The sequence below is a fragment of the Aspergillus affinis genome, assembly GCF_023601865.1.
Source record: "Aspergillus affinis strain CMG 70 chromosome Unknown NODE_16_length_405296_cov_86_143545, whole genome shotgun sequence".
Lineage (NCBI taxonomy): Eukaryota > Fungi > Ascomycota > Eurotiomycetes > Eurotiales > Aspergillaceae > Aspergillus > Aspergillus affinis.
In genome coordinates, this window is record NW_026515797.1 from 66085 (window position 1) to 87837 (window position 21753).

General features: G+C 52.0%; 7 protein-coding genes across 7 annotated transcripts; 5 read left to right on the forward strand and 2 right to left on the reverse strand.

Moving 5' to 3' along the window:
- Positions 1-738: 738 nt before the first annotated feature.
- On the forward strand, positions 739-2925 carry KD926_003010 (putative C6 transcription factor; the record flags this gene model as incomplete). The annotated part of the gene is made up of 4 exons (XM_053097291.1): positions 739-853; positions 931-1063; positions 1118-2196; positions 2276-2925. 4 exons carry the CDS (start codon positions 739-741, stop codon positions 2923-2925), a joined length of 1977 nt encoding a protein of 658 aa, XP_052958641.1.
- A 1018-nt stretch (positions 2926-3943) lies between these two features.
- Positions 3944-4792, forward strand: KD926_003011 (uncharacterized protein; the record flags this gene model as incomplete). Its single annotated transcript, XM_053097292.1, has 3 exons — positions 3944-4029; positions 4315-4424; positions 4500-4792. 3 exons carry the CDS (start codon positions 3944-3946, stop codon positions 4790-4792), a joined length of 489 nt encoding a protein of 162 aa, XP_052958642.1.
- A 681-nt stretch (positions 4793-5473) lies between these two features.
- Positions 5474-7996, reverse strand: KD926_003012 (ChAPs family protein; the record flags this gene model as incomplete). The annotated part of the gene is made up of 7 exons (XM_053097293.1): positions 5474-5641; positions 5733-6107; positions 6207-7126; positions 7180-7460; positions 7517-7641; positions 7750-7879; positions 7974-7996. The coding sequence occupies 7 exons, from the start codon at positions 7994-7996 to the stop codon at positions 5474-5476; spliced, it is 2022 nt and encodes a 673-aa protein (XP_052958643.1).
- A 389-nt stretch (positions 7997-8385) lies between these two features.
- Positions 8386-14727, forward strand: hir3 (putative transcriptional corepressor of histone genes (Hir3); the record flags this gene model as incomplete). Its single annotated transcript, XM_053097294.1, has 4 exons — positions 8386-12704; positions 12756-12978; positions 13027-13182; positions 13246-14727. 4 exons carry the CDS (start codon positions 8386-8388, stop codon positions 14725-14727), a joined length of 6180 nt encoding a protein of 2059 aa, XP_052958644.1.
- A 379-nt stretch (positions 14728-15106) lies between these two features.
- KD926_003014 (kinesin family protein) lies at positions 15107-17846 on the reverse strand (the record flags this gene model as incomplete). Its single annotated transcript, XM_053097295.1, has 6 exons — positions 15107-15438; positions 15508-15568; positions 15635-16162; positions 16213-16340; positions 16397-17426; positions 17478-17846. 6 exons carry the CDS (start codon positions 17844-17846, stop codon positions 15107-15109), a joined length of 2448 nt encoding a protein of 815 aa, XP_052958645.1.
- Positions 17847-19022: 1176 nt separating this feature from the next.
- KD926_003015 (putative RTA1 domain protein) lies at positions 19023-20183 on the forward strand (the record flags this gene model as incomplete). The annotated part of the gene is made up of 4 exons (XM_053097296.1): positions 19023-19050; positions 19103-19202; positions 19252-19401; positions 19457-20183. The coding sequence occupies 4 exons, from the start codon at positions 19023-19025 to the stop codon at positions 20181-20183; spliced, it is 1005 nt and encodes a 334-aa protein (XP_052958646.1).
- Positions 20184-20634: 451 nt separating this feature from the next.
- On the forward strand, positions 20635-21393 carry sec11 (signal peptidase complex catalytic subunit SEC11; the record flags this gene model as incomplete). Its single annotated transcript, XM_053097297.1, has 3 exons — positions 20635-20763; positions 20832-21028; positions 21156-21393. 3 exons carry the CDS (start codon positions 20635-20637, stop codon positions 21391-21393), a joined length of 564 nt encoding a protein of 187 aa, XP_052958647.1.
- Between the last annotated feature and the right edge of the window lie 360 nt (positions 21394-21753).

A 21753-nucleotide genomic window follows, 5' to 3' on the forward strand; every position in this document is an offset into this window, starting at 1 on the left:
ACCTGTCTTAAGAGTGTTGACGTGACGAGGGGATGATGTAGTTCGCGGTGGGGCATCCGCAATCGCATTTAGTCCGAGACTTTCACGAGACTTTCAGGCACGCGCGGACTTAAGCCGGTGTGGAGGCAAGAGGGCGAGTTAAAACTCCATTGTTTGCTCGCCTGTTCGCTGGAAAGATCGAGCGACTGTTAGCTAGTATATGAATCCTCTTTTCGGCAGATTGGATGACGGCATAAGGGGCAATCAATTCCTCGCAATCGACAAGGGGTCGATTAGCACAAATATTCCGCCAAATATCAACCGAGTTAGAGCATCGAGTCGGTCATTGTATAGTTTTTAATCTTTCACGAAGATAATGAAGTGAACTAACTGTAAGCTTGGTGGTGTTTGTTCCGAACAGCAAAGAGGGAGAGAGAGATCAGGCAATGAGTCCAGAATCTCCTCCAAAGCGGGGTCGGGGTTTATTTTTGTTGTTTCTTGTTTCTCCCCACTCCCCCGCGATTCCATCTATCTCTCCTTTCTCTCTATTCATCGAGAACTGTATTCCCCCCCCCCCCCCCAAACGGGTCTGAATCCAATTTGAAATTCCATTATTGGACTGCACTGACGCCATCTCCATCAAGTTGGTCCCCCTCACCAATTGCGCCCGCACGCCAGCTGCAGGCAGTCGGAGAACCCCCGACTCATCGAACCCTCTTAGTCAAGAATCGTTTGGACAATCAATCAGAAGCTAGAATCATGAAGCGGTCGTCCTCTGACGCCGGCTTAGATTCTCCGCAACGAGATGACCGTCGACCCTCCGTCGTTCCTGACGGACGGAGTCCTGTGCCACGGATCTCGAAGGCACGTGCCTGTACGTTGAACCCCGGTGGTTCTCAGGCGGAACAGACGAGATCTGGATGTAGCAGACTAAATCTGACGAACCTGTAGGTGCCGATTGCAAGCGTCATAAGATACGATGCGAGTTCAAGCCAGGCGAGGCGAGCTGCACCAAATGCCTACGCAGCGGAATCAAATGCGTGGTAAACGACTTTTCGCAAAAGTTCGTTGATGACGATGGCGTGTAAGCTCACACCAAGCAATTGTTCCGGTCCCCCGTTCTCATTCTTTCCGTTAGGTGGAAAACGCAAGCGACAGCGACCATCAACCAGCTCCAGGCCGCCGTCTCTCACCTCCTCCGTCGGTCAGGGCTGCAAGATCTTTCGGCTTTCACGTCGGGAGACCCCCAAAATGACCCCAGCCCCGTCGTATCCCAGCAACCACTTGTCTTCGATGAACCGCCCCCCGCGCAAAACCACGCCGAACATCACGGTCCCGGAGCAGTGATGGACGTGGCGCGAGAGCATTCCCAAGAACCCGACCTCCAAAGCCCGGAGCTAGTGCCAGCTCCCATGCGTAGTCTCTATGAGGTTACCAAGCTGCGCAATTTACGGAATAACCCCATCCAGCAGCCCAAACTGACCCTGCTGGAGGAGGACTTCATATCGCGAGGACTGATCGCTCTACATGAGGCCGAGGAGCTCTTTGCCTATTTCAGTAGAACAATGAATCAGCTCCTATGGGGAGGTATAATCCTGGTTCATCGCGATCTGACCTCTGTACGCCGAGCGTCGACCCTGCTCTCTGCCGCCGTACTTACTGTTGCGGCGTTACATATCCCCAATCGAACGGAAACTTTAAATCGCTGCTACAGCGAGTATGTTTCGCTCGTTTCAAGCATGTCCCTAACGAGATCTCATACCCTTGACGACATCCGGGGACTTTGCATCGGGGCTTTTTGGTTATCCGAGCTAAGCTGGAAGCTGTCTGGCCACGCAGTGCGCATCGCTACGGAATTAGGTCTTCATCAAAGCCACCAGAAAATGATGCGAGGCAATAGTGAGCAATACGAGAGGGCACAGCTCTGGTACCTGTTGTATGTATGCGATCACCATTTCAGTATCGCATATGGGCGCCCGCCGGTGATTCATGAGGATGCAGCTATCAAGAACTACGAGGCGTTCTTGCAATCCCCGAGCGTCGTCCCCGGTGATATCCGGCTCATGGCACAGGTGGCCTTGTTCATGATCTTGACTGAGGCATATCGCATGTTTGGGAGTGACACGGAGCAAGCTTTGACCGAAGAGGATTTTGGCCAGCTCAGAGTATACAATGTTGCCATCGATCAATGGAGACTTCTCTGGCAACCACGATCTGGTAAGTGAGAAAATGCATCCGTCAATACATTGTCTTGATGGCAGTTTCAGCTGACCGGCCCGTCTTGTGGATAATCTAGCCGACAGTCCTTATGTGCGAACATACCCCTCGAAAGGAGTGGTGCTTCACTACCATTTTGCCAAGTTTCAGCTGAATTCCCTCTCCCTGAGGGCGTTGTCACCATCCAATACTCCCGTGTTCTCCATGGACCGCAAGGAGTCCGCGAATATTGCCATCTCGTCTGCCATGGCTTGTCTAAACATGGTGTTAGAGGAGCAAGACATTCGAGATGCCATCGTTGGAGTTCCTATTTTTACCCATACGATGGTCACCTTCTCGGCGGTATTCCTTCTCAAGGTGGCCGTGAACTGGAACTCGGCCTATCTAAGTCTTGACGGTCGGCAAGTGCGTGTCTTGGTGGAACGGGTGATCGAACTGCTAAACTGCGTTTCGGCCGGCGAGAGACACCTCACGCGACACATTGCGCGGGGACTGGGGAAGATGCTGGAGCGATTTGATTCCTGGGAGACCTCGTGGCAAACCGGAAGTAACTCTGTCGGAGGACCTGTGGAGCGACCGGGGGGAGAGGTACCTGGGGGGGCGAATGCCATGGCTCAGGGCTTTCCACCTCCCGACCTGATTTACGACATGGTGGGCACGTACGGGTTTGGACTGGATGAGAATCTGCTTGATCCTAGCATGGCGAATTTCGAGTTTTTGGCGCATTGACCGATTTATTCTTTGACGGAAACAGATAGATACCCTAGAAAGACAGTCGACAAGCATCGTGAGATTTTAGATTCGACATCTATCCATACGAACGTGACTCGATTTTCACGGACGGACCACAACCCATGAACTCTGAGACGGCGCCAAGTTCGCCAACTGCTTCATCCCCGGCCTTTCCCCCGTCTCGCCCTGTCTCTGCAACCGGGTCCTGGAGGATGGAGTCTCCGCGTTCGGCTCGTACGGTAAAATTGGTAATCTCTTACCAGAATTGACGGCCCGTAAATTAAGGTACCAGCTGACATCATCACTTGCCAATTCCCAATTATTCCCACGCACTTAGTCTTGGAGCGACGCTATCATCAGCCTTTCTCTCTATCCCTGGCCGACTCTTTCTCCTTCCTCTCTTCTGGCCTCGCTCTCTTATTTCCGTCCGGCTTCCCTTCATGATCGATGGCCTGAAAATGGTCGCGCGAGGGACTCCTAACCTCTTCCTGTCCCTAGCCTACTAAGTCTGCCCCCAACCCCAAGAGCTGGTCCTTTCCCCGGAGCACGGCCCCGGAGCATGGAACCGAGATGAGCGAAAACACCAAGATCGTCAGCGTCATCCTCGTCATGGCTGCCTGGGAGAGTTTATTCGCACCTCCAGCGGCATACTAGGGCGACGCCCTCCCCCAGGTTGCGACAGTTTCTTTGGCTTTGGCCCATGTTTTCTGGTCATTGCTGACCAGTGGAAGCTTCCCCCCTCTTCAGCTCCCTAGCCTCCTCCCTTCCGTCGTCGGGGCTGCCTGCCTTCCTGTGATGCGCTTTTTCCCTCTCTCCTCCTCCATTCTTTCCCTCCCACCCACCTCTTTTTCCTCCTAATTCTTAATTCTTCCCCATTGCGCCTTCTGCTCTAGGGCTTTTACTTATAATTGCCGTATCTCGTCTCATTTTGCGCCCATTGACTCAGTCTTGTGTCGCATAAGTGCGCAGTGTCTATATTTTCCCCTACTTTCTCTTAGATCTCTCTCAAATCACCATGTCTACCCGTAAGAGAAAGCAAGAGGCCGAGGAAGAGGAAGAGCTTCAGGCACTTCCTAGCGACGAGAGTGAAGAAGAAGAGGAGTAAGTTGTTCTTAACACACCCTTGTCTCGCTCATACTTCGCCATGCGCCTCATGGAATTACCCTTCAACAACATTGTCGCCTCCCTTCCTTCATCGTTTTTTGCCTTCAGATTACCCTTCCCTCGAGTCGCATAGCTTTTTCGGATTATGCGCCTGGTTGCGATCCGCCTTCTATACACCTGGAACGTTGTTACGTCATTGGCGTTGGCATCTTCCAGAACCTCATCAAATCCTTGTTCTCTGGCCTTATGTCTTTTACATTTGCTGACTAGTTCTCGTCACAGGTATGAGGAATCCGACCTCGGTAGCGATGCGGGCGGCAGTGACGAGGAGATAGATGAGGAAGAAGAAGGCGAAGGAGAAGAAGGAGAAGAGGAGGCTCCTCAGGAGAAAGGTAAGAACTACTTGATCCATTACGTCGGTTTGGTCTACGTATCAAGATAATATCTAACATCCAACCTTTCTATAGCTCCTGCTCCTAAGAAACGCAAGACCGCCCCTGCACCTGAAGAGGAAGAGGGCGCAGAAGAAAAGGCAGAACAAAACGGCAAAGATGCCGACAAGAACGGCGCCGAAGAAGAGGAAGGAGAAGACGATGGAGATGAAGAGGAAGAGCCTGCTGAAGCTGAAGCTGAAGAAGAGGAAGCTCCTGCTGATACGGCCAAGAAAAGCGGTCCTGCTGCCGCTGCCGCTGCCGCCAAGGGCGATACCGTTCCCAAAGAACCCAAGGTTGATATTGGCGACGGTGACGAGGAAGAGTAATTAATGGTGCAATCTGTTTAATCAATATCCTCAATCTAGGTGGTGGATATCTGTTTGTTCTTTTTGGCCTCGTGTATTCATGTCTTTGAGTAATGTCTGTATCAGGAGCTCTTGCCTATAGATACTAGTAGGTAGTCCCGTGGAATCAACCTGTGCTACGTTCTTCATTCGTGCAACATTGGAATACTCTAGGCACAAAGCCTGTACAATTCTCTGTAACGGAACCCAGCAATCGCAAGAACATTCAAGGAGTACAACACCCTCACTCCTGGGCTGGCCACGTACTTGAAGTGCCACAATTAAGAAAGGGCTAAAAACTAGCTACGCATGATCCCGACAGATGAAACTGAAAGAGTTGAATCATAAAGTAATAATGTAATCGTAATAATATGAAAATAAAATAGACACATAAAAAAGGTGAGAATATAAAAAGAAAAAGAGATCACCCCCTATAACTGCTACTGCTTAGCATCGTGCCTTCCTCCTCTGGGCCCCGGCCTGAATAAATCTATTACATGTGCATTTGCAATTGCAATTTCCGACGATAATGGTATGTCATCACTTTTCTCCCTTTCCTTTTTTTATTGTTTCTTTTCTTCTTTTTCACAAAACCTCTTGGGCTGGTCCACGTCGCTGCCTAACATTAAACGTAACGTAACTTAGCTCGACAAATCCAGCTACTTAACCGTCACTGCCGCTGCTGCGAAACGTCGCACAGAGCTGGCAGTATTGATGCGTGAGGTCCAGAACGGGCTGCGGCAGATTCGTGGCCTGGACGATGCTGCGCACCTTGACGGCGCCTTCATCTTCGATGAGTTTGCGGATGAGGTAGAGGAGATTGGGGGAGAACTACCCGTACGGTTGATGGTTAGTATTTGAACCTTTTTATGAGGGGACAGGGTATGGATTGTCTTAGGGGTGGGTATCAGGAAAGACATACCTCCGAGTACCAACGGTATTGCCATGCAATGAGACGGATCAGAGCACCCAGCATGCCTCGGGTATCGTTCTTCTTCTCGTAAAGTTTGAGAAGGCCGCGCATGGCCTTGGGCGAGAACCGAACGGTCAGACACTGCTCGTAAGCCTCGATGGCCTCGTCGAAGTGGTGCAGTCGTTCGGCCAGTTCGCCGAGGATCTCCCATTCGGTGGCAGACTTCTTGTACTCGATGGATTGTTGGCGGAATTGGGCCATCTCCGTGCGCCAGATGGTGTAGATGCGGAGGTCCTCGTAGAGGACCATGAAGAGGTTGTCGAGCCATCTCTCGCACAGGCGCTTATTGCGGAATTGCGCGTAGGACGAGTGTGACGGGTCGGGCTGGATGTTCGGTTAGTCTGAGATAGAGGAGGGGGGGGGCTGGACAGGAGGCAGAATGGTAGAGGCGTGAGGTGTGTTCAGTCTGCATGGGGGACTCACGTCTTCGTTTCCTGATTTGACCACTGCCGATGCTACCGTTTGTTCGGGTCTCTCGATGGAATGGGCGGACTCTTGTTGATCGTTCGTCCCGTTGGTCGACGCTTGGTCATCTGCATCGGTCGACTCCGTTTCATGTTCTCCGTCTCCATTGGTCTCGGCTAGTGAAGAGGCATCCGGCTTCGAGACGGAGTGCTGTCGTTCGACCCGGTATTCCTCCTCCATCACAAACACTTCGCTGCGAATCTTGAGAAGCTGATCCCATCCGATGGCGGCGGCGACCTTGGTCAGGAGGTTGTAGGCCTTCAAGAAGGTACCCTGGTATGCGGCGGCATGCAATCTACGTAGTGAGGGGTGGACGTAGTCATGGGGATCTCCTTGTCTAGGCTGGCCCTCATCGATTTCATCGAGCATACTTTCGGCAAGAATCGGGAGCATGATGCGCGCCGGTTGGGGCATGCGAGGGCTATCTTTGTCCTGATAGGTGAACATGGGACACGAGTTGAGCGTCAAAAGCGCCAGATCCCACTGTTCAAGGCCGACGTAGACATCTCCCAGTCGCGCCCACGTGCTGAACTCGCTGGGCGCAGCAGTCACGGCGCGCTTGGCACACTCCAATGCCATTTCGCCTTCGCCTTTCTCCTGACAGAAAGTGGCCTGGCAATCAAGCAAGGAATAGTCCATGGGAACGTCCTGCAGGGCATCGTACATCAACCGCACCGCTTGTACTTCCTCATCCGCCATTATGAGAACCCGAGTCAACAACGAAGAGACCTCGACATCGCGCGTCCGAAGCTTCTCGAAAAGATTGATTCCCGATGTATAGCGTCCCGTCGTCTGGATGTATTTCAAAAGGCCGGCTGTGAGGTGGTTGCTGACCGTGTTCGGAACCTGCGTCTCGGGGTCGGAGCTGAGCTGCCGGCCTGTGAATCCGCCGTCAGTATACACATCGCAATTGAGTTCAGATAGGACTCACCCAAGAAGAACAGGCGTTCAGCCGCATCCAAGAACTTGTGTTCCATCTCTGTGTTTGTGACCGGGTTGAACCGACGAACTCCAACAATCTTCCTGATCGAATCACCGCTGCCGTCATCCGCATAGGAATAGGCCCGGAGGACCCCGCAAAGGAATGTCTCCAACCACAGTGCTTCTGTCGCGACGCGCTTGTCGCCGCGCTCATCGATGCAGTAACTTTCCAGACTTCCGGGGATCTTCACGTCGACTCGCATATCCAGGTGGGAGAAGGCATTGTAGCAACTGCGCATTCGTCAATCATGGGCACCGAAAAGGCAACTCGAGTCGGGATTCCTGACCAGTAGGTCCCCGATACCACTTTGTGTGTTTTATCAAGAGGAGAGAAGGTCAGCGTATTTACATAGGCGGCTAAACTGGCGGAGGAGGAGGCGTCGATGCCGGTGACATGGTGATAAACACCGGTCTGTGTCCATCGCACATCTGTCAGTTTACTTTCTCCAGATCAATTCTGAATGTGATCTCATATGCTGGTTATAGCCTTCCAAAGCCACTAAACCTTGTAGTCACGTACCTGGCGAGTGGAGTTGGTCTTGGGTTGTTTGACCAAATACACCAAGTCCGGGGGTCCTAGTTCTCGCAGGTTCTGCAGGGACTCGGTGCGCGCATCGACAGCGGCATAGATCTCATCCTCCTCGTAGATTCTATAGACACAATTGGATTAGGCTAGCCCGCAAACAGTGGAAAGAAGGTGCCGTCAAATGTTGTTGTGTTAAGCGAGGGGAGAGAGACACCTACTCGGGGACAGCTGGCGCAACCATGGCGCTTGCAGGAGCGCAGACAAGACGTGAGGGGGTGACAGAAGAAAGGGCAAGACAGTAAGCGCAGGAGGCAGCTCACGGGACAATTCGAACTGGGAGAGGACAGATGGCGCCGAAAGCGAGAGCCGTTTGGGGTTTCCAGGCCCAGTCGTCGTCACGGCCGGCGATCAGTGCCTGGGCCGAGTCCTCAGGCACCAGCCTTGCCTCGATCGGGCAACGGGGGAACGCGTGACGGGAGCTTCAGGTTTCTGCCATCCACCACCCTACGTCTATCAGGTCTATGCCGCGACGCCCACTCGCCCATTTCCATCCCTCCTGACATGGTGCTCATTGCGCCCGGTTCCTCCCCGCCCTCCAGGACCCTTTCGAGGCCGAAATAACCCTGCGCAATGTCGAGCTGGGTCGCATTGAACATCGAGCCGGACGAGGCCATCGAGGAGGAGGTTGACGATACCAAAGAAATCCAGATCGAGGAGGCCCTCAAACTATACCAGAATGCCTTGAAACTCCACTCCCAAGGCCCTCCGTTCTACGACGAAGCCGCCGAAGCTTACGATGCGCTCTTAAACTCCGAAATATTCAAGTACCCCGAATCCCTCTCTGACTCCAAAAGAAATGCGCTGCAGGATACGGATCTCCAGCTTGGAGGGGACGAGATCGCGGGGGATACTGCTGCGGAGCCACTAGTGGAATTCGATATCAACGATTCGACATCCAGCACGTTGATGCAGACCATCTATCTCTCGTATAAAAACCACGGACAGTATACTTTGGATTCGCTGCGGGCGTCTATCGAGGATGCCTCGCACTCTGATGAGTCGGCCCAGGAGATATCGGCCACGATTGCCGACCGCGTCAACAAAGCGTTAAGCTCCTTCGCCGAGGCCCTGGAGCGGGACGATACCGACCTCAATCTCTGGAGGCAAAGCGCAAGATTGTGCAGTGCTTTGCAGAGCTACCGGCTAGCTCGGTACTGCCTGGAGAGTGTGTTGGCGGACGATGAGAATCGCTTAGAGGTGCGGGCTGAGCAATTAGGCTTGGAGGAAACCTTAACGGAGGAGCATCTCCGGGAAACGCTGTTGTCATTGGAAGACAGAATATCCGCAGCACAAGTACCGCTAAGGAAACCGAAGAAGACCCTGCTCAAGTTCCTCAAACCTCAAAGTGACCCTTATCCGTACCTTCCGGCCCTGCCGAACACCCTACAGAATGCCGACCCAACGAAGCACCCTCTTCGATCACGTCTTCCTGATCATGAGGTCAAGCTCTCTGTCCTAACGTGGGCCGCCGTTGGAAAGGCCATCCTGCGAGTTCACGGCGACGAGGTGCAAGGCGATGACGTTCCTACTGGCTCACGAATCATCTTCTCCCTGCCCGCCCTCAGCCCCGAGATGAAAGCTATTACCACTCGAGAATCGTCAGCCCAGGATCAGTCATCAAAATCGCGAGATGAGGTTGATGCTGATAGCAGGAAAGACGCCCACGTCGCAGAAGGCGACGATCGAAGCGCAGCTCAAAACACTGCCCCTGTCAAATTGGAGGCCCCTGATGAACAAACTGACGACCATTCATCCATCGACCAGCGGGCAGAAAAACAGCTGATGGAGTCGCTTGAAGTGCAGTCATCGCATAGCCCTGAAATACAAAATCGACCGGAGCATACGAACGCTGATGAGATAGAGATCAAATCGTCTAGCGCGCCTAGGAAGCGCTCCTCTGCTTCAGCCATCACCGAAGACCAGGCGGAACGTATCAGGGCCAAAAGCAGAAGAACACGCCTCAGGGAATCGAATGCGGAAGCATCGTTGCAAGCTGAGGACATTGTCTTTGACCAGTCCAAGTACTACGAGGATCAACTAGAAATTTACACTCAAGCTGATGAGTGGGTGTTTAACACGACAAATTCATTGTTGTCTAAAATTGGAATCGAAGATCTGGCAGGGATCGAGGAGCTGCGGAAATGCCTTTCATCTCTCAATGACGACAAGGATTCGCCGATTTCAGGAGCCAACGAAAGTGAATGCTCGCTGCATCAAGATCTCATAAACGCCCTGAAACACTGGGATGAAGGGAAAGCCCAGGCAGTTTTGCAAGGAGACTATTTTTCGGCCTTTCGAGACATACAAGGCATGGGCAAATCGGGGCTGGCAGTTTTCCTCGAGCATTCAAGGAAATCTGCGCGGAAACTAGGAATCAAGCAGGTCCTTGCCGGGGTTGAAGAACTAATTCATCTACTCAATATTGTCAATGATGGGAGCTTCAATATCCACAATGTAGCCTTTGATTGGCTCAAATGCCTTCTGATGCCAGAGTATGGAAACTTCCCTGCGGCGCATGCTCCTGATGCGCCTAGCTTTCCTGTCATGAAATCGACATACACGCTATTTCAATGGCCAAGTGATTTGAAAGAGACGGTCGTTCAAGTTCTGCTAAGCGAGGACGAATACATTTATAAAAGAATGCTGGACCATGTTCAAGACCTTGAGCGTCAGATCATCAGCACTGCTGTTGGATCCCAATTTACGTACACCTCAAATCACTTCGCTCATTTGGAAATGATTGAGACGATATTCGAGCTCCAGCTTGACATTTATTCGTCGATCAATAACCCAAACAGTGAGGTGAATACCGGAGGAAGGATCCTGCAACGCGATCGTCTGGACAGGTGGTGCTCTCTGGCCCGAACTGCGTTGACGCATTTCATGGACCATGCGCCTTCAGGAGGTCACCAAAAGTCGATGCTTCTACGTCACATCTGGACGTCGACATTCCATTCAAACATGACAACTGATGCCCACCGGGAGCACATATTGCTTTGCCTCGAGGAGCTTCAACGCTTGCTCGAATGTTTGGACAATCCATTGATTGGCTTGGTTAACAATGCCGCGATGCCGGAAATCTCCCTCGAGATCATTGACCAAGAGATCTCGAAACTGAAATCGATGGACTTTTTCTTGAAAATCTTTAGTCCCAATTCAAGAGATCCTGTGGACATCATTGAAACCATAGAGCCACTTTTAGAGCCTTCTTCTGTTGGTTTTACGGAGGAAGACAGTTCAGGGGGCCAGGAGCTTGCCGGACCGAGCTCACAACTTCAAGAAATGGGGTCTTTCCTGGACCGAGGCGATGCCACCTTAAGGCTTTTCCTCTGGAGGCGACTACAGGTCGCTTACACCGACATTGACTATCCTCCCAAGGTAGTATCTTGCTTCTTGAGGAGTATCGAGGTAATCATAAAGGAGCTTTGGAGCTCAGCGCATCTTCAAGAACCCAGTGAGCACCGTCAGGTGACTCTGCTCCGATGGCTCAAAATGTTCGATGGCATTCTGACCAAGACTGTAACGATGGTTTTGCGAGACCCAGCCAAGGCATACGATTGCTTTGACATGGATCACCTGAAATCATCAATGTCCGCCATAGCCCTCTTGACGAAACTTCTTCATGGCCTCATTTTGTATGAAGATTCGGTGCGCGTTGGCCAGACTTCTCGTCCTGAGTTGCGCGGCTCTCTAGCCAAGTCATTGGAAAGTTTCAAGGACAGGCTCCGAGAAACGTATGTTCGTTGCTGGATCTTACAGTATACCCTTCTCAAGGAAGCTATTGCGCAGAACAAAGACATCTTTGGCACGCCCCTTGATGACTGCATTCATTACCTCCGTGCCGTGCATCACGCTCTTGGTATCCGAAAAATGTGCAAACGTTCCCACAAGGAATTCCTGAAGCTGATGAAGTCTGAGCTGCTCGCTCCCGATGATAAAGAAGACTACGAATTGGATATCTGCCAGGTTCTTTACGACATCCATGGCATCAAACTGTCGACAGTGGACAATTACCTACTTGACCATGGGTGCCCACCTGAGAAACTCGATAGAGCTACGGCCATAATGATGATTGATTTTGTCATGAAGCAAGCCAAGAAGATGAACATCAAAGATCTGTCAAAGTCGGAGCTTAAACATACCATTGAAAAGATGCAGCAGGCCATTGGCAACACGAGATCTTCCGGGCCTTTGAACTATAACAAGCGCATCTTGACAACCTATCTCAAGTCCCCGCTGAATCCATCAGGAATATTCCGTTCGGTACGGGGAGTGGAAGATCTTACGTTGCTTCCTATTCCACTTTCCATCGAAAGTGCAGTCATCGCACGGAATGGATGGTATTTCCTCTTGGGATACACTGCTCTCACCAAGTTTCGTTCCCAGAAGCGCCTAAACCCGGTGCCCACCAATGACCTTGACGAGGCTGTGAGCTGGTTCCGGTCAGACCTAGAGCACGGGACCGCAAGATGGGAAACCTGGTATCGACTAGCCCAAACATACGACTCGAAAGTCGAAGAAGACATCACCTGGTCCGCTGAAAAGATCAACAACAATCGCACAGAACTGGTAACGTGGCAGCGCTACGCGATTCATTGTTATGCTATGGCTGTTTCGACTGCCATTAGAAATGCGGAACCAACACCAGAAACAAGAGCACTTCTGTCTGAGCTCTATACTGATTTTGGGATCCGACTATACTCTTCCTCGCGAGCACCTTTGTCTATGGGGGCCTTCAGTCTCAGTGATTTCACCCGACATTATAACCGAGAAGAAAATCAACAGATGTACGAAACACAACCCTTTAAAGAGATGAGACTGTATTCTGTCTGGAATTTGGCCAGCTATCTTCTCAAACGCGCGATTGTCGACAAACCCAAGAGTTGGATGTAAGTTTCATTCAGTTTCTGAACCAGCAATGTGAATACTAACAGATATAGGACCCACTATATGTATGCTAAATGTCTCTGGAAGATGTTCAGCGCCGACGAGACCGTTAGAGGAGGAGCCAAGTCAATTAGCCTGGATGATCTGTTGGACTCGCTGCTGGATGCCATCGATGCACTTCCCCAGAAGAAGGACTCACGTGCAGAGCCTATTTTCGAGCCTCACTTCAAGCTGGTTTCCATCGTCCATAAACTCGTTCACAGGGGCACATTGACGGTACGAACTACTCTCCGGCTTACCTGGTCCAAAACTAACTCTTTTCAGGCGGCTGAGGGCAGCAAGACCCTTCTAGCCACTCCGTGGGCTCGGAAGGTCCAACCTCCCGAGGACGAAGCCTCGTGGAAGACATACACCCTTGCAGTTATTCGGAATCTGCGACATGCGGATAAATCGAATTGGCATCACCGCATGGCTCTCAGGGTACGCACAGCTTGCAGCTTCTTTTCTAATGGTCTCCCTCGAGCATATGTTAACCTTCAGTAGGCTGCCCATATCATATACGATGATAGCAAAGATGCCGAATCTGCCGCTAGGGCCAAGGGCGAACTCACGCAGCAGATTTTCACCAAGACCATGACTATACAAGTTTGGAAGCCCGAGTACGAGCGTCCGGGTAGACATTTCGTATACACCACGCGATATGTGTATTTCTTCGTCGCTCTTCTGGACCAGCTTAACGACCGCGCAAATCTCGACCAGCTGCTGCGTCGAGTGCGGAAGAAGCAAGGCGACTTTATCAACCATACTAAATTGTGGGAAGACGTCTGCCTCACCTATGCACGCGTCATCCGCCGAGCAGGCAATATCAGCGAGGGCCACGAGGAAGGTGTCTTCAGGCCTATCGGATGGGAGGAATTTGTCCTCAACACCGCTCGCCTCGACGATCTCCAACAACTCGCTCCCGAAAGTGGTTCTCTACTCGAATTACTCCGGGACGCCATCGAGCTGAAGAAGCTCAACAACAACCTCATGAAAGTCTCCCTCCTCGAAGACCTCATCGCCGACCTCTACTCCCGCCTCTACGAAGTCAACATGTCACTTGTTCTCGAGCAAGCCAACGAGGAAAACAAAGAGAAAATGAAAGTCGACCACCTGCTCATGGGCAGTGACGGCGCTGCCGAAACCCCAACTCCCCCAACCTCCGCCCCTGCATCCGAAGCCCCCGCCCCGCGCGGCCGCACCAAGGGCATCGCCCGCCGCGACATCCAAAAGCGCGCCGAAACTATCGTCAACCGCAAACTTGCGCCGCGCCTTCCCACCGGCAAAGCGCCCGCCCCTGTCGAATCCTCCGACCCCTCCCAGAACCACCACCAGACCGAACCGGCTTCTTCCTCCATCACATCCGCTCCTCGACAGTCCAAAGACCTTGCTGCTCGCGCTCCAGCCACCGCCACCAGAGGAACAGCCGAAGATCCCACGTCCGGCCAGCAGAGCGATATGGCGCACAGCGTGCACGATAGCGCCGACGACGAGAGCGAGCTGAGCGAGATCGACGACGAGAAGTTATCCAAGCTTGCGAGCGATCGGAAACTCATGTTCCCGAACCTGGAACGAGGGTCCCTTGATCCGGAGTCTGAGATGTCTGCGCTCGAAGGGGACGGCGACGGTGATATCACGATCGAACCGGTCGGAGATGCGGATCTTGGTGAAGGGGAGGGCGAGACGATGGTTGAAGGTGATGATGTTGACGATGGAGAGGGAGAAGGTGATGGTGAAGAAGGCGAGGGAGATGATGAGCCTGATGTCGAGGCGGACGAAGAAGGAGCAGCAGATGTTGACATGGAGAATGAGGGCGAAGGCGACGGTGAAGATGAACACGACCTCGAAGGCGAGGGTGAGGGTGAAGAAGAGGAAGAAGGCGAAGGAGAAGGTGACGACACCGTTGAAATGGACGGCGTCGAGCCCGAGACTGAACAGCCCGATGCAAGCGAGCTTGTCTCGGAAGCTGAACCTATGGATGTTTGATTTATTGAACTGTCGGAGGTACTGGTACTAATCACTACCAGTATCGGTTGCTTTCCTTTGCATTCCATTTCTTTTATTTTCTTGGCGTTTATCTCGTGGTTATCTATTGCTTTCCTCTACCTAGGTGTCTGGGTCTATATAGTTCTTTTCGGCGGCGGAGAACAAAAACGGGCGTTAAGGCGAGGTTATATGTATGGGGTAGCAGGTGTCCATTCACACATATATAATTTAAAATCAAAAGAAATTAATATTCACAATTCAATTAAAGAGAGCTAATTCATAAACGAAACATGGTATCACTGAGAATCCAAATAATCCCCGAAAACGCCTCCCATACTGTACAAAAGAGTCAAGAAAAAAAGGGTAGAAAACTGCAAAGTTAAATCTCCTCTTCCGGAGCCAAGTCCCATCTCCGCGTCGCCATCTTTCTCTGCTTCTTGCCCGGAGATCCTGTGGATGCCGGTGCAGGCGAGAACATGCTATCAGCCAGCTTCAGTTGATCCATTCGCTTCAGGGCATGGTCAATATCGCTTTCACGGCCTAGCGCATTGGTGCGGGTGGATTCGAGGGGCTTCTTGGCCTTGGACTTCTTGGTCGGGGATTGGCTGGTGAGTTCGCGCTCGAGGGCAGCGATCTTGATGCGAAGACGCTCATTCTCGTATTCGAGCTCTTCGGTGCGGTCGTTTCGGGAGGATGGCGGGTCTTCGTGGACTAATGAGGTTTTGTTAGAATGGCTGTACAGACGTGGTCAGAAGAATATGGGGAAGGTGGATATCATACTTTGGAAGCCTCGCGATAGGAGCTCAATCTTCTTGTCGATGTGCTCGTCGTTGTGGTCGGCCTGTATACGTAGGTCAGTCGCAGCTCAGATAGTTTTAGTGGCAATCATGACGGGAGGCTTTCTCACCTGTTCTTCCAGGGCAGTCTGCCACCTTCTTCTCTCCTCTTCCATTCTCTGGTCCATTTCGGCCCAGCACTCTTCGCGCACCTCTTGTTCGATCTCGAGGCACTGCTCTTCGCTAGCGCTCAGCCTCGTCTCCAACTCGGATCGCATGATTTCTTCCTCGCCGAGTTTCATGGTAAGGTTGCTGTTCTCTTTCGTGAGACGAGCGATCTCTGCCAGGGCGCTTTCAAGTTCTTCGTTGGTGGCCATGTTGGGCGAATTGCGTCCACTGACGGATGGCCTGTATGATTCGACGGAGCTGGAACACACAGACTCGGAGATAGACGGGACTCGGGGCACCGCGACTTCCCGAGCCAGGGCGGAATACCGTAGTATTTGTGACGTGGCGTTGTAGTCTCCCAGAGGGTCGGCAGTCACTACCATGATGGCCTTCTGAGGATGACGGGTCGGTCCCGATGCTTGGTTGGACGGGAAAGAGTTGGAGAATAACAGCTCGGTAAGCTTGCACTGTCTAAATGGCACCAACGCAGTCTACTGGAGTTAGTTGATGATCCAGGGCAAAGGCCGACGGGTGATTATACCTTGTTTTTGTCCTGCATATCGCTCTGCATCTGCAAGCACTGACCGAGATACATCAAACTTTCATTGATCTTACCCGCTTCAGCAAGAGTCGATCCAGCGGTCTTTGCGGTTCTAGCACGCTCCGAACCTAAACAATTATCAGCACCGATGACCTGATTGGTGAGAAATAAGTCTTGGACTTACCAGCAAGATCCGCTACCGTGAGAGTGTTTCCAATCCAGGTCTCTTCGCCGGTTCTCTTGTTGCGCATTCTTCTCTTGACTTCAAGACAGAAGAATCCGTGACTGCGCGAGCTGACGCTGTTAGCGCCAGTCCCCGTGACCTTACGCTCGGTCAGACCGATATCCAAGATGGCCAGCGCCTCTTCATAGGTAGCGCAGGCAATTTTGCGCAGACCTGCGACAACCTTTCTGTCAGGCGATCCTTCGGTGGACTTGAAGAATAGGGGCCTTCTGCGGTCTTTCTGCGCATTTCCGCCTTGGCGTGACATGGTGCTTCCTTGTCCAGGAACGACAGCTGGCGACAAGAGGTCGAAGATGCGGTCATTGTAAACTTCGTACATCGACACCAAAACGATGTATTCCGAATGAGGGTTCAGATCCACGGTGAGGTGGCTGACATCCGGAGTTCGTGGCAAGGCATTGGGACGTTGGGGCATATTTCGGCGAGGGAAGATAATCGCTGGCGTGGGTTCCTTTAGAGTGGGACGTGATGGTTTAGCATAGTTCATACTGGGGACCTGAGAGCGTGTATTGGAAAAGGCTGTAAGGGGACGAGCAGGTACCCATGCATCCCTCTTGATAGGGGAGCCGTTGCGTCTTGGGGTACCAAAATATGCTGGACTCAAGGGCACATTGGGGCTGTCGGTTGGAGTTCTGGGGATGCGAGGCCGCAGCGTCTGGGTCCTGCGTGAGGGGGTTTGGGGAAATGGGCAGCATACCGCCATAGGTGTATTAGCTCTGCCGGTGCTCATTGGAGTCTGGGCTCGAGAATTCCTGCCACGATCGGCGGGGTCACCGTACACGGCTTCCAGGAACGACTGTGCCGTGAACATCTGGGATTCACAGGGGTCCGATGCGGAGACGGTCGAGAGGAGGATGGGGTTGATTGAATTGTCGGGCGGCTTGATTGTTGATTCCAGGGACTTGAAGATCACATCGAGACTCATTTGGGTAAGACCTTTCTGGGTCTTGGATCCAAGAATTGTGTGACTCTAGAGAGGACATTAGTATCCTTTCCATACTGCATCCCGTCGTCTTCCTACCTTTCCACTTCCTGTCACACCCAGTGTAGCTATGAGACCATCTCTTCCCTCCGACAGGACGCCTCTGATAATAGACTCCAGTCCGGTATCTTCAAAGACGTTCAGTTGAGACGCCGATTCCTCAAAGACTTTGGTGAAGCCGAATTTCTCGACAGCACGTTTGCGAACATCACTCGGAGGCTGAAGAATGATTTGAGTGGGACCAGCTGGCCTAGACCCATCACCATTCTCTGCAACTGGATTGGCTGCCTCCGGGACATCGATTGTCAGGCACCTTTCAACGTGTTCATCCTGCTGTTGCGAGATGGGCGGGCGGAGGCGGAGGTACACCTGGAAAAGGGACGGCTGAGGGGACTTTGCTGCACTCATGGTTGCTGGACGTACTCTGCCGCTTGATCGTACACGAAATGGCGAGGGAAGGCAGAGGATTGGCGACGATAAAGACAGAGAGCAGAGGAAGGGAGCCGAGCAGGGCGACGGAGGTCAAGTCACGTTGATTACGGTCGCTTTCCATACCGGGTTAGCCTGCGTTGTCGGGGCAACGGGCAATCCGGGGCTGGTCATGTGACACGCCGTACCGGGATCGGTAATAACAAGGTAATAATACCAAATACTGTCACATCACGTGACTTAGTCCCTAAAAAAACCACAGATCTTATCTCAGTCAGATAATAACAATATTTATATAGGCCTGGACAGTTAACCGCCTCTGTCCTTATCAAAAACAGTATGAATTCTAATAATTTTGAAATCTCTGTGCACAATCATAATACCTATCTAAATCCTGGATTTTGAAAGTTTACCACCTTCTTTGCGGCCGTGAGAGTCGATTTACTTACGCCAGCGCGCTTCATGGCCTTTTCGTGAGATCGAGTTCTGAAGAGGTCAGATCGAGCGAAAGCGGTCAGCATCGCGTAAGCGGTTAGATTGGTTTGAGCCTTATTCTGCCGATCGCGGGTCGGGTACGGAGTAACTATTCTACCGAGACACAGGCCTGCTGCCTCTATCCTCAGGCACCACCACTTGTAGACCAAATCCGCCTTGCCGACTTCTACATGAGGGGTCCGAGGCAGAATATGATGACTTATTCTTCGATACGAAGCATTCTGCCCCATGGCTGGATCATCTGTTGTTCGGGCACCTGAACCATGTTCGCGGTGCCATAGACACAGCCTTGCTCGTATTCGCTACGTTGGTGGCAGCCAATCGTGGGCTTCCTTGCGGACCCAGACAACGATGAGAAACGATGAACAAGCAATTTAGCTCGCCGCTATGCCTTATTGTCTCCACGGGGTTCTGTTCTTCAGAGGCTTGGGTTTCTCTATAGAGGAATCTCGTTTTCCTTTTCCGGTAGTCTCGTGTTCGCTAACGCCTGCAGTCCCTCTGAGCATCATGTTGTTGAAAGTATATATACCGCTATGGCTGCGCGAAAAGGACCATAATCTAATCAGACTTGGCTTCTTATATATACGAGATATTGATCGGGAACACTACTCGGCTCCAGCACTTTAGATATATATCAGTGTTTTTTTCCAGCACAGCATCATGAAATTTGAAAAGCGATCGGATTACCGTTGGTCCCCCTAAGATCGATCGATATCCAGTCCACGGCTAACCGCATACAGAGGAGGGGAGTCTCTGGTTCTATGCACCGAATAAAGGCGCTCCTATTGCCTTTGCTATCCTTTTTGCGATCTCTGGGATTATACATGGGTACCAATGCCAGTAAGTAATTGTACTCCATGGTCTATAGAGCCACTAACGGTTTACAAAGCAAGTATAAGTCTTGGAAGGTGACAGGCCTACTACCGTGGTCTGCGCTGCTTTTCACGGCAGGGTTCGTGATGCGCACGATCGGAGCTTTTGGGCACTGGGATGATCTTGGAGTCTTCATTTCGAGTACTGTTCTCTTACTCGCAGGGCCGTAAGAGATTTTCCACGTCCATTTCCTGATGTATGGGCGAAACTGACCATCAAAGACCGGTCTACGAGGGAGCCAACTTCTTCATCCTGGGTCGCATCCTTTACTACATCCCCTATCACTCACCTATTCACCCAGGGCGTGTGTTCACCACATTCATTGCCATGGGCATCCTCATCGAGGTCCTCACGGCCAACGGGGCTTCCTTGGTGGCCAATACCTCGAATTCGGAAGGCAGTCAGAACACGGGCAAAGCACTGCTCAAGGCAGCTCTCATCCTCCAGATTGCCCTAATGGTCGGGTTCATGGCCCTGGCTACGAGGTTCTATTACAACTGCTCTCGAGGCGGCGTCTTGAATACCAAAGTGAAACGGGCCCTCCATGTACTGTTTTGCAGCTGCATTCTCATCACCGTGCGCACCATCTTCCGGACCGTCGAGTACTTCACTGCGGCTAGTTTGAATACTAGCAATATTAATGACCTGAGCCCGCTCATCAAGCAGGAGTGGTTTTTTTGGGTCTTCGAGACCGTGGTAATGTATAGCAATACCTCCTTGTTGAATGTCCTCCATCCCATGCGGTGGCTTCCTCGATGCAACAAGATCTACCTGGCAAAGGACGGGGTGACCGAAATTGAAGGACCAGGATACGAGGACCCTCGTCCTGCCATTGTGACTTTCTTTGATCCGTTTGATGTGGTTGGTCTTATTACAAGGCGCGAGAAGCCCCAGAAATTCTGGGAGATTGATGAGACACAGAGTGCTCGACCGGGGGCGAATGTATAGAACGGCGTGCTGCGTGGATAACTTGGTGTCAATTTGGTTTCTTTCTTTTTTTTGCTTTATGACAGAGCAAATTCTTCGCTTCCATGTTATTTATAGAATATATGATTTATCATACAATGGGGAAATTCCAAGTCATGTTATGGACTTATGGTCAAGAAAGTAGAAAAGCGGCCAATGGCGGGATGCCTGGGGCAGACAAGATTTCCCCTTCCAGAGGCCACCTCGTTCAATTCCACCGTCCACGACCCACCAGCCCTGCGACTCTGTTGACCTCTCCTCCGCACCAGTATCTTCCAGAGCATCAGACCGCATTGATAATTATCTGGTCTCGCTAGCGGTCGCCACGCGACCCATCCATTCAAGCTCTTTCTCCCGGCATCGTCGATCGCGTCAAATCCTCCCCGTTCCTTCACGACATCAACGACAATAGCTACCTACCTCCCTCCTCGCCATGCTGTCATCTCTAGGGAATCCGCGGCAATCGCTCGCGCAAGTCCTCAATTTCGCACTGGTCCTGTCTACGGCCTTTATGCTCTGGAAGGGTCTTTCGGTGTTTACCGCGTCCAGCTCCCCCATTGTGGTATGCTAGCGAGCTACCCTGTCTGTTCCGATTCCCAAGGTATCATACTAACTGATGTCGCTCAATAGGTCGTCCTGTCAGGTTCTATGGAGCCCGCCTTCCAGCGAGGCGATCTTCTATTCCTGTGGAATCGCAGCCCCCGGGCCGAACTCGGTGAGATCGTGGTCTACAACGTGAAAGGAAAGGATATCCCGATCGTGCATCGCGTTGTGCGCACATATCCAGAGGTGGAGGGAAAGGCGAAGAAGGTGAAGGAGATCTCTGTGTAAGTTTTCACCGTTGTTTATTTGCGATACCTTGCTGGGGAGTAGTTTCTCTAGGGGCCTATCCCCCCTCCCCGACAGACAAAAGACAAGGCTAAGGCTAACCGATGTCCTACTCCATGATTCCAGATCTTCTCCCCCGCCGAACAATATGCTTCTCACCAAGGGCGACAACAACATCGCCGACGATACCGAGCTGTATGCGCCCGGGCAGGACTACCTGAACCGCGAGGAGGACATTGTGGGCAGCGTGCGAGGGTATATTCCTATGGTGGGATACGTGACGATCATGCTCAGCGAGCATCCGTGGTTGAAGACGGTGCTGCTGGGGATTATGGGGTTGATGGTGATGTTACAACGGGAGTAGTCAAGAGGCGCCCTAGGGCGTTGACTGTAAGGCGTGGTTTAATCGAATTCTTGGTGATTTTCGACACTGGGCCATGTTGTCCACTGGTAGACCGTAAAACACAGCCATACTCTACTCTGGGTACTCTGTACAGCCCCCCGTAAGTTGTAGCGAGCGAACTGACGTCGACCCTCCAACTCCGCCCCGCCTGATCCGCCGCCCCGCCGCTTTGTTGAAAGCAGCCATTATGACTCCTGCTTTCTTTGCTCCTGACCTTCGCCATTATAACTCTCTACTAGTCAATCGGACTAGCTCCATGACTCTCCTAGCGCTCGTGCCCCTGCATATTTTTCTGTGACAGGTTTCCCCTACGCTGGCCAA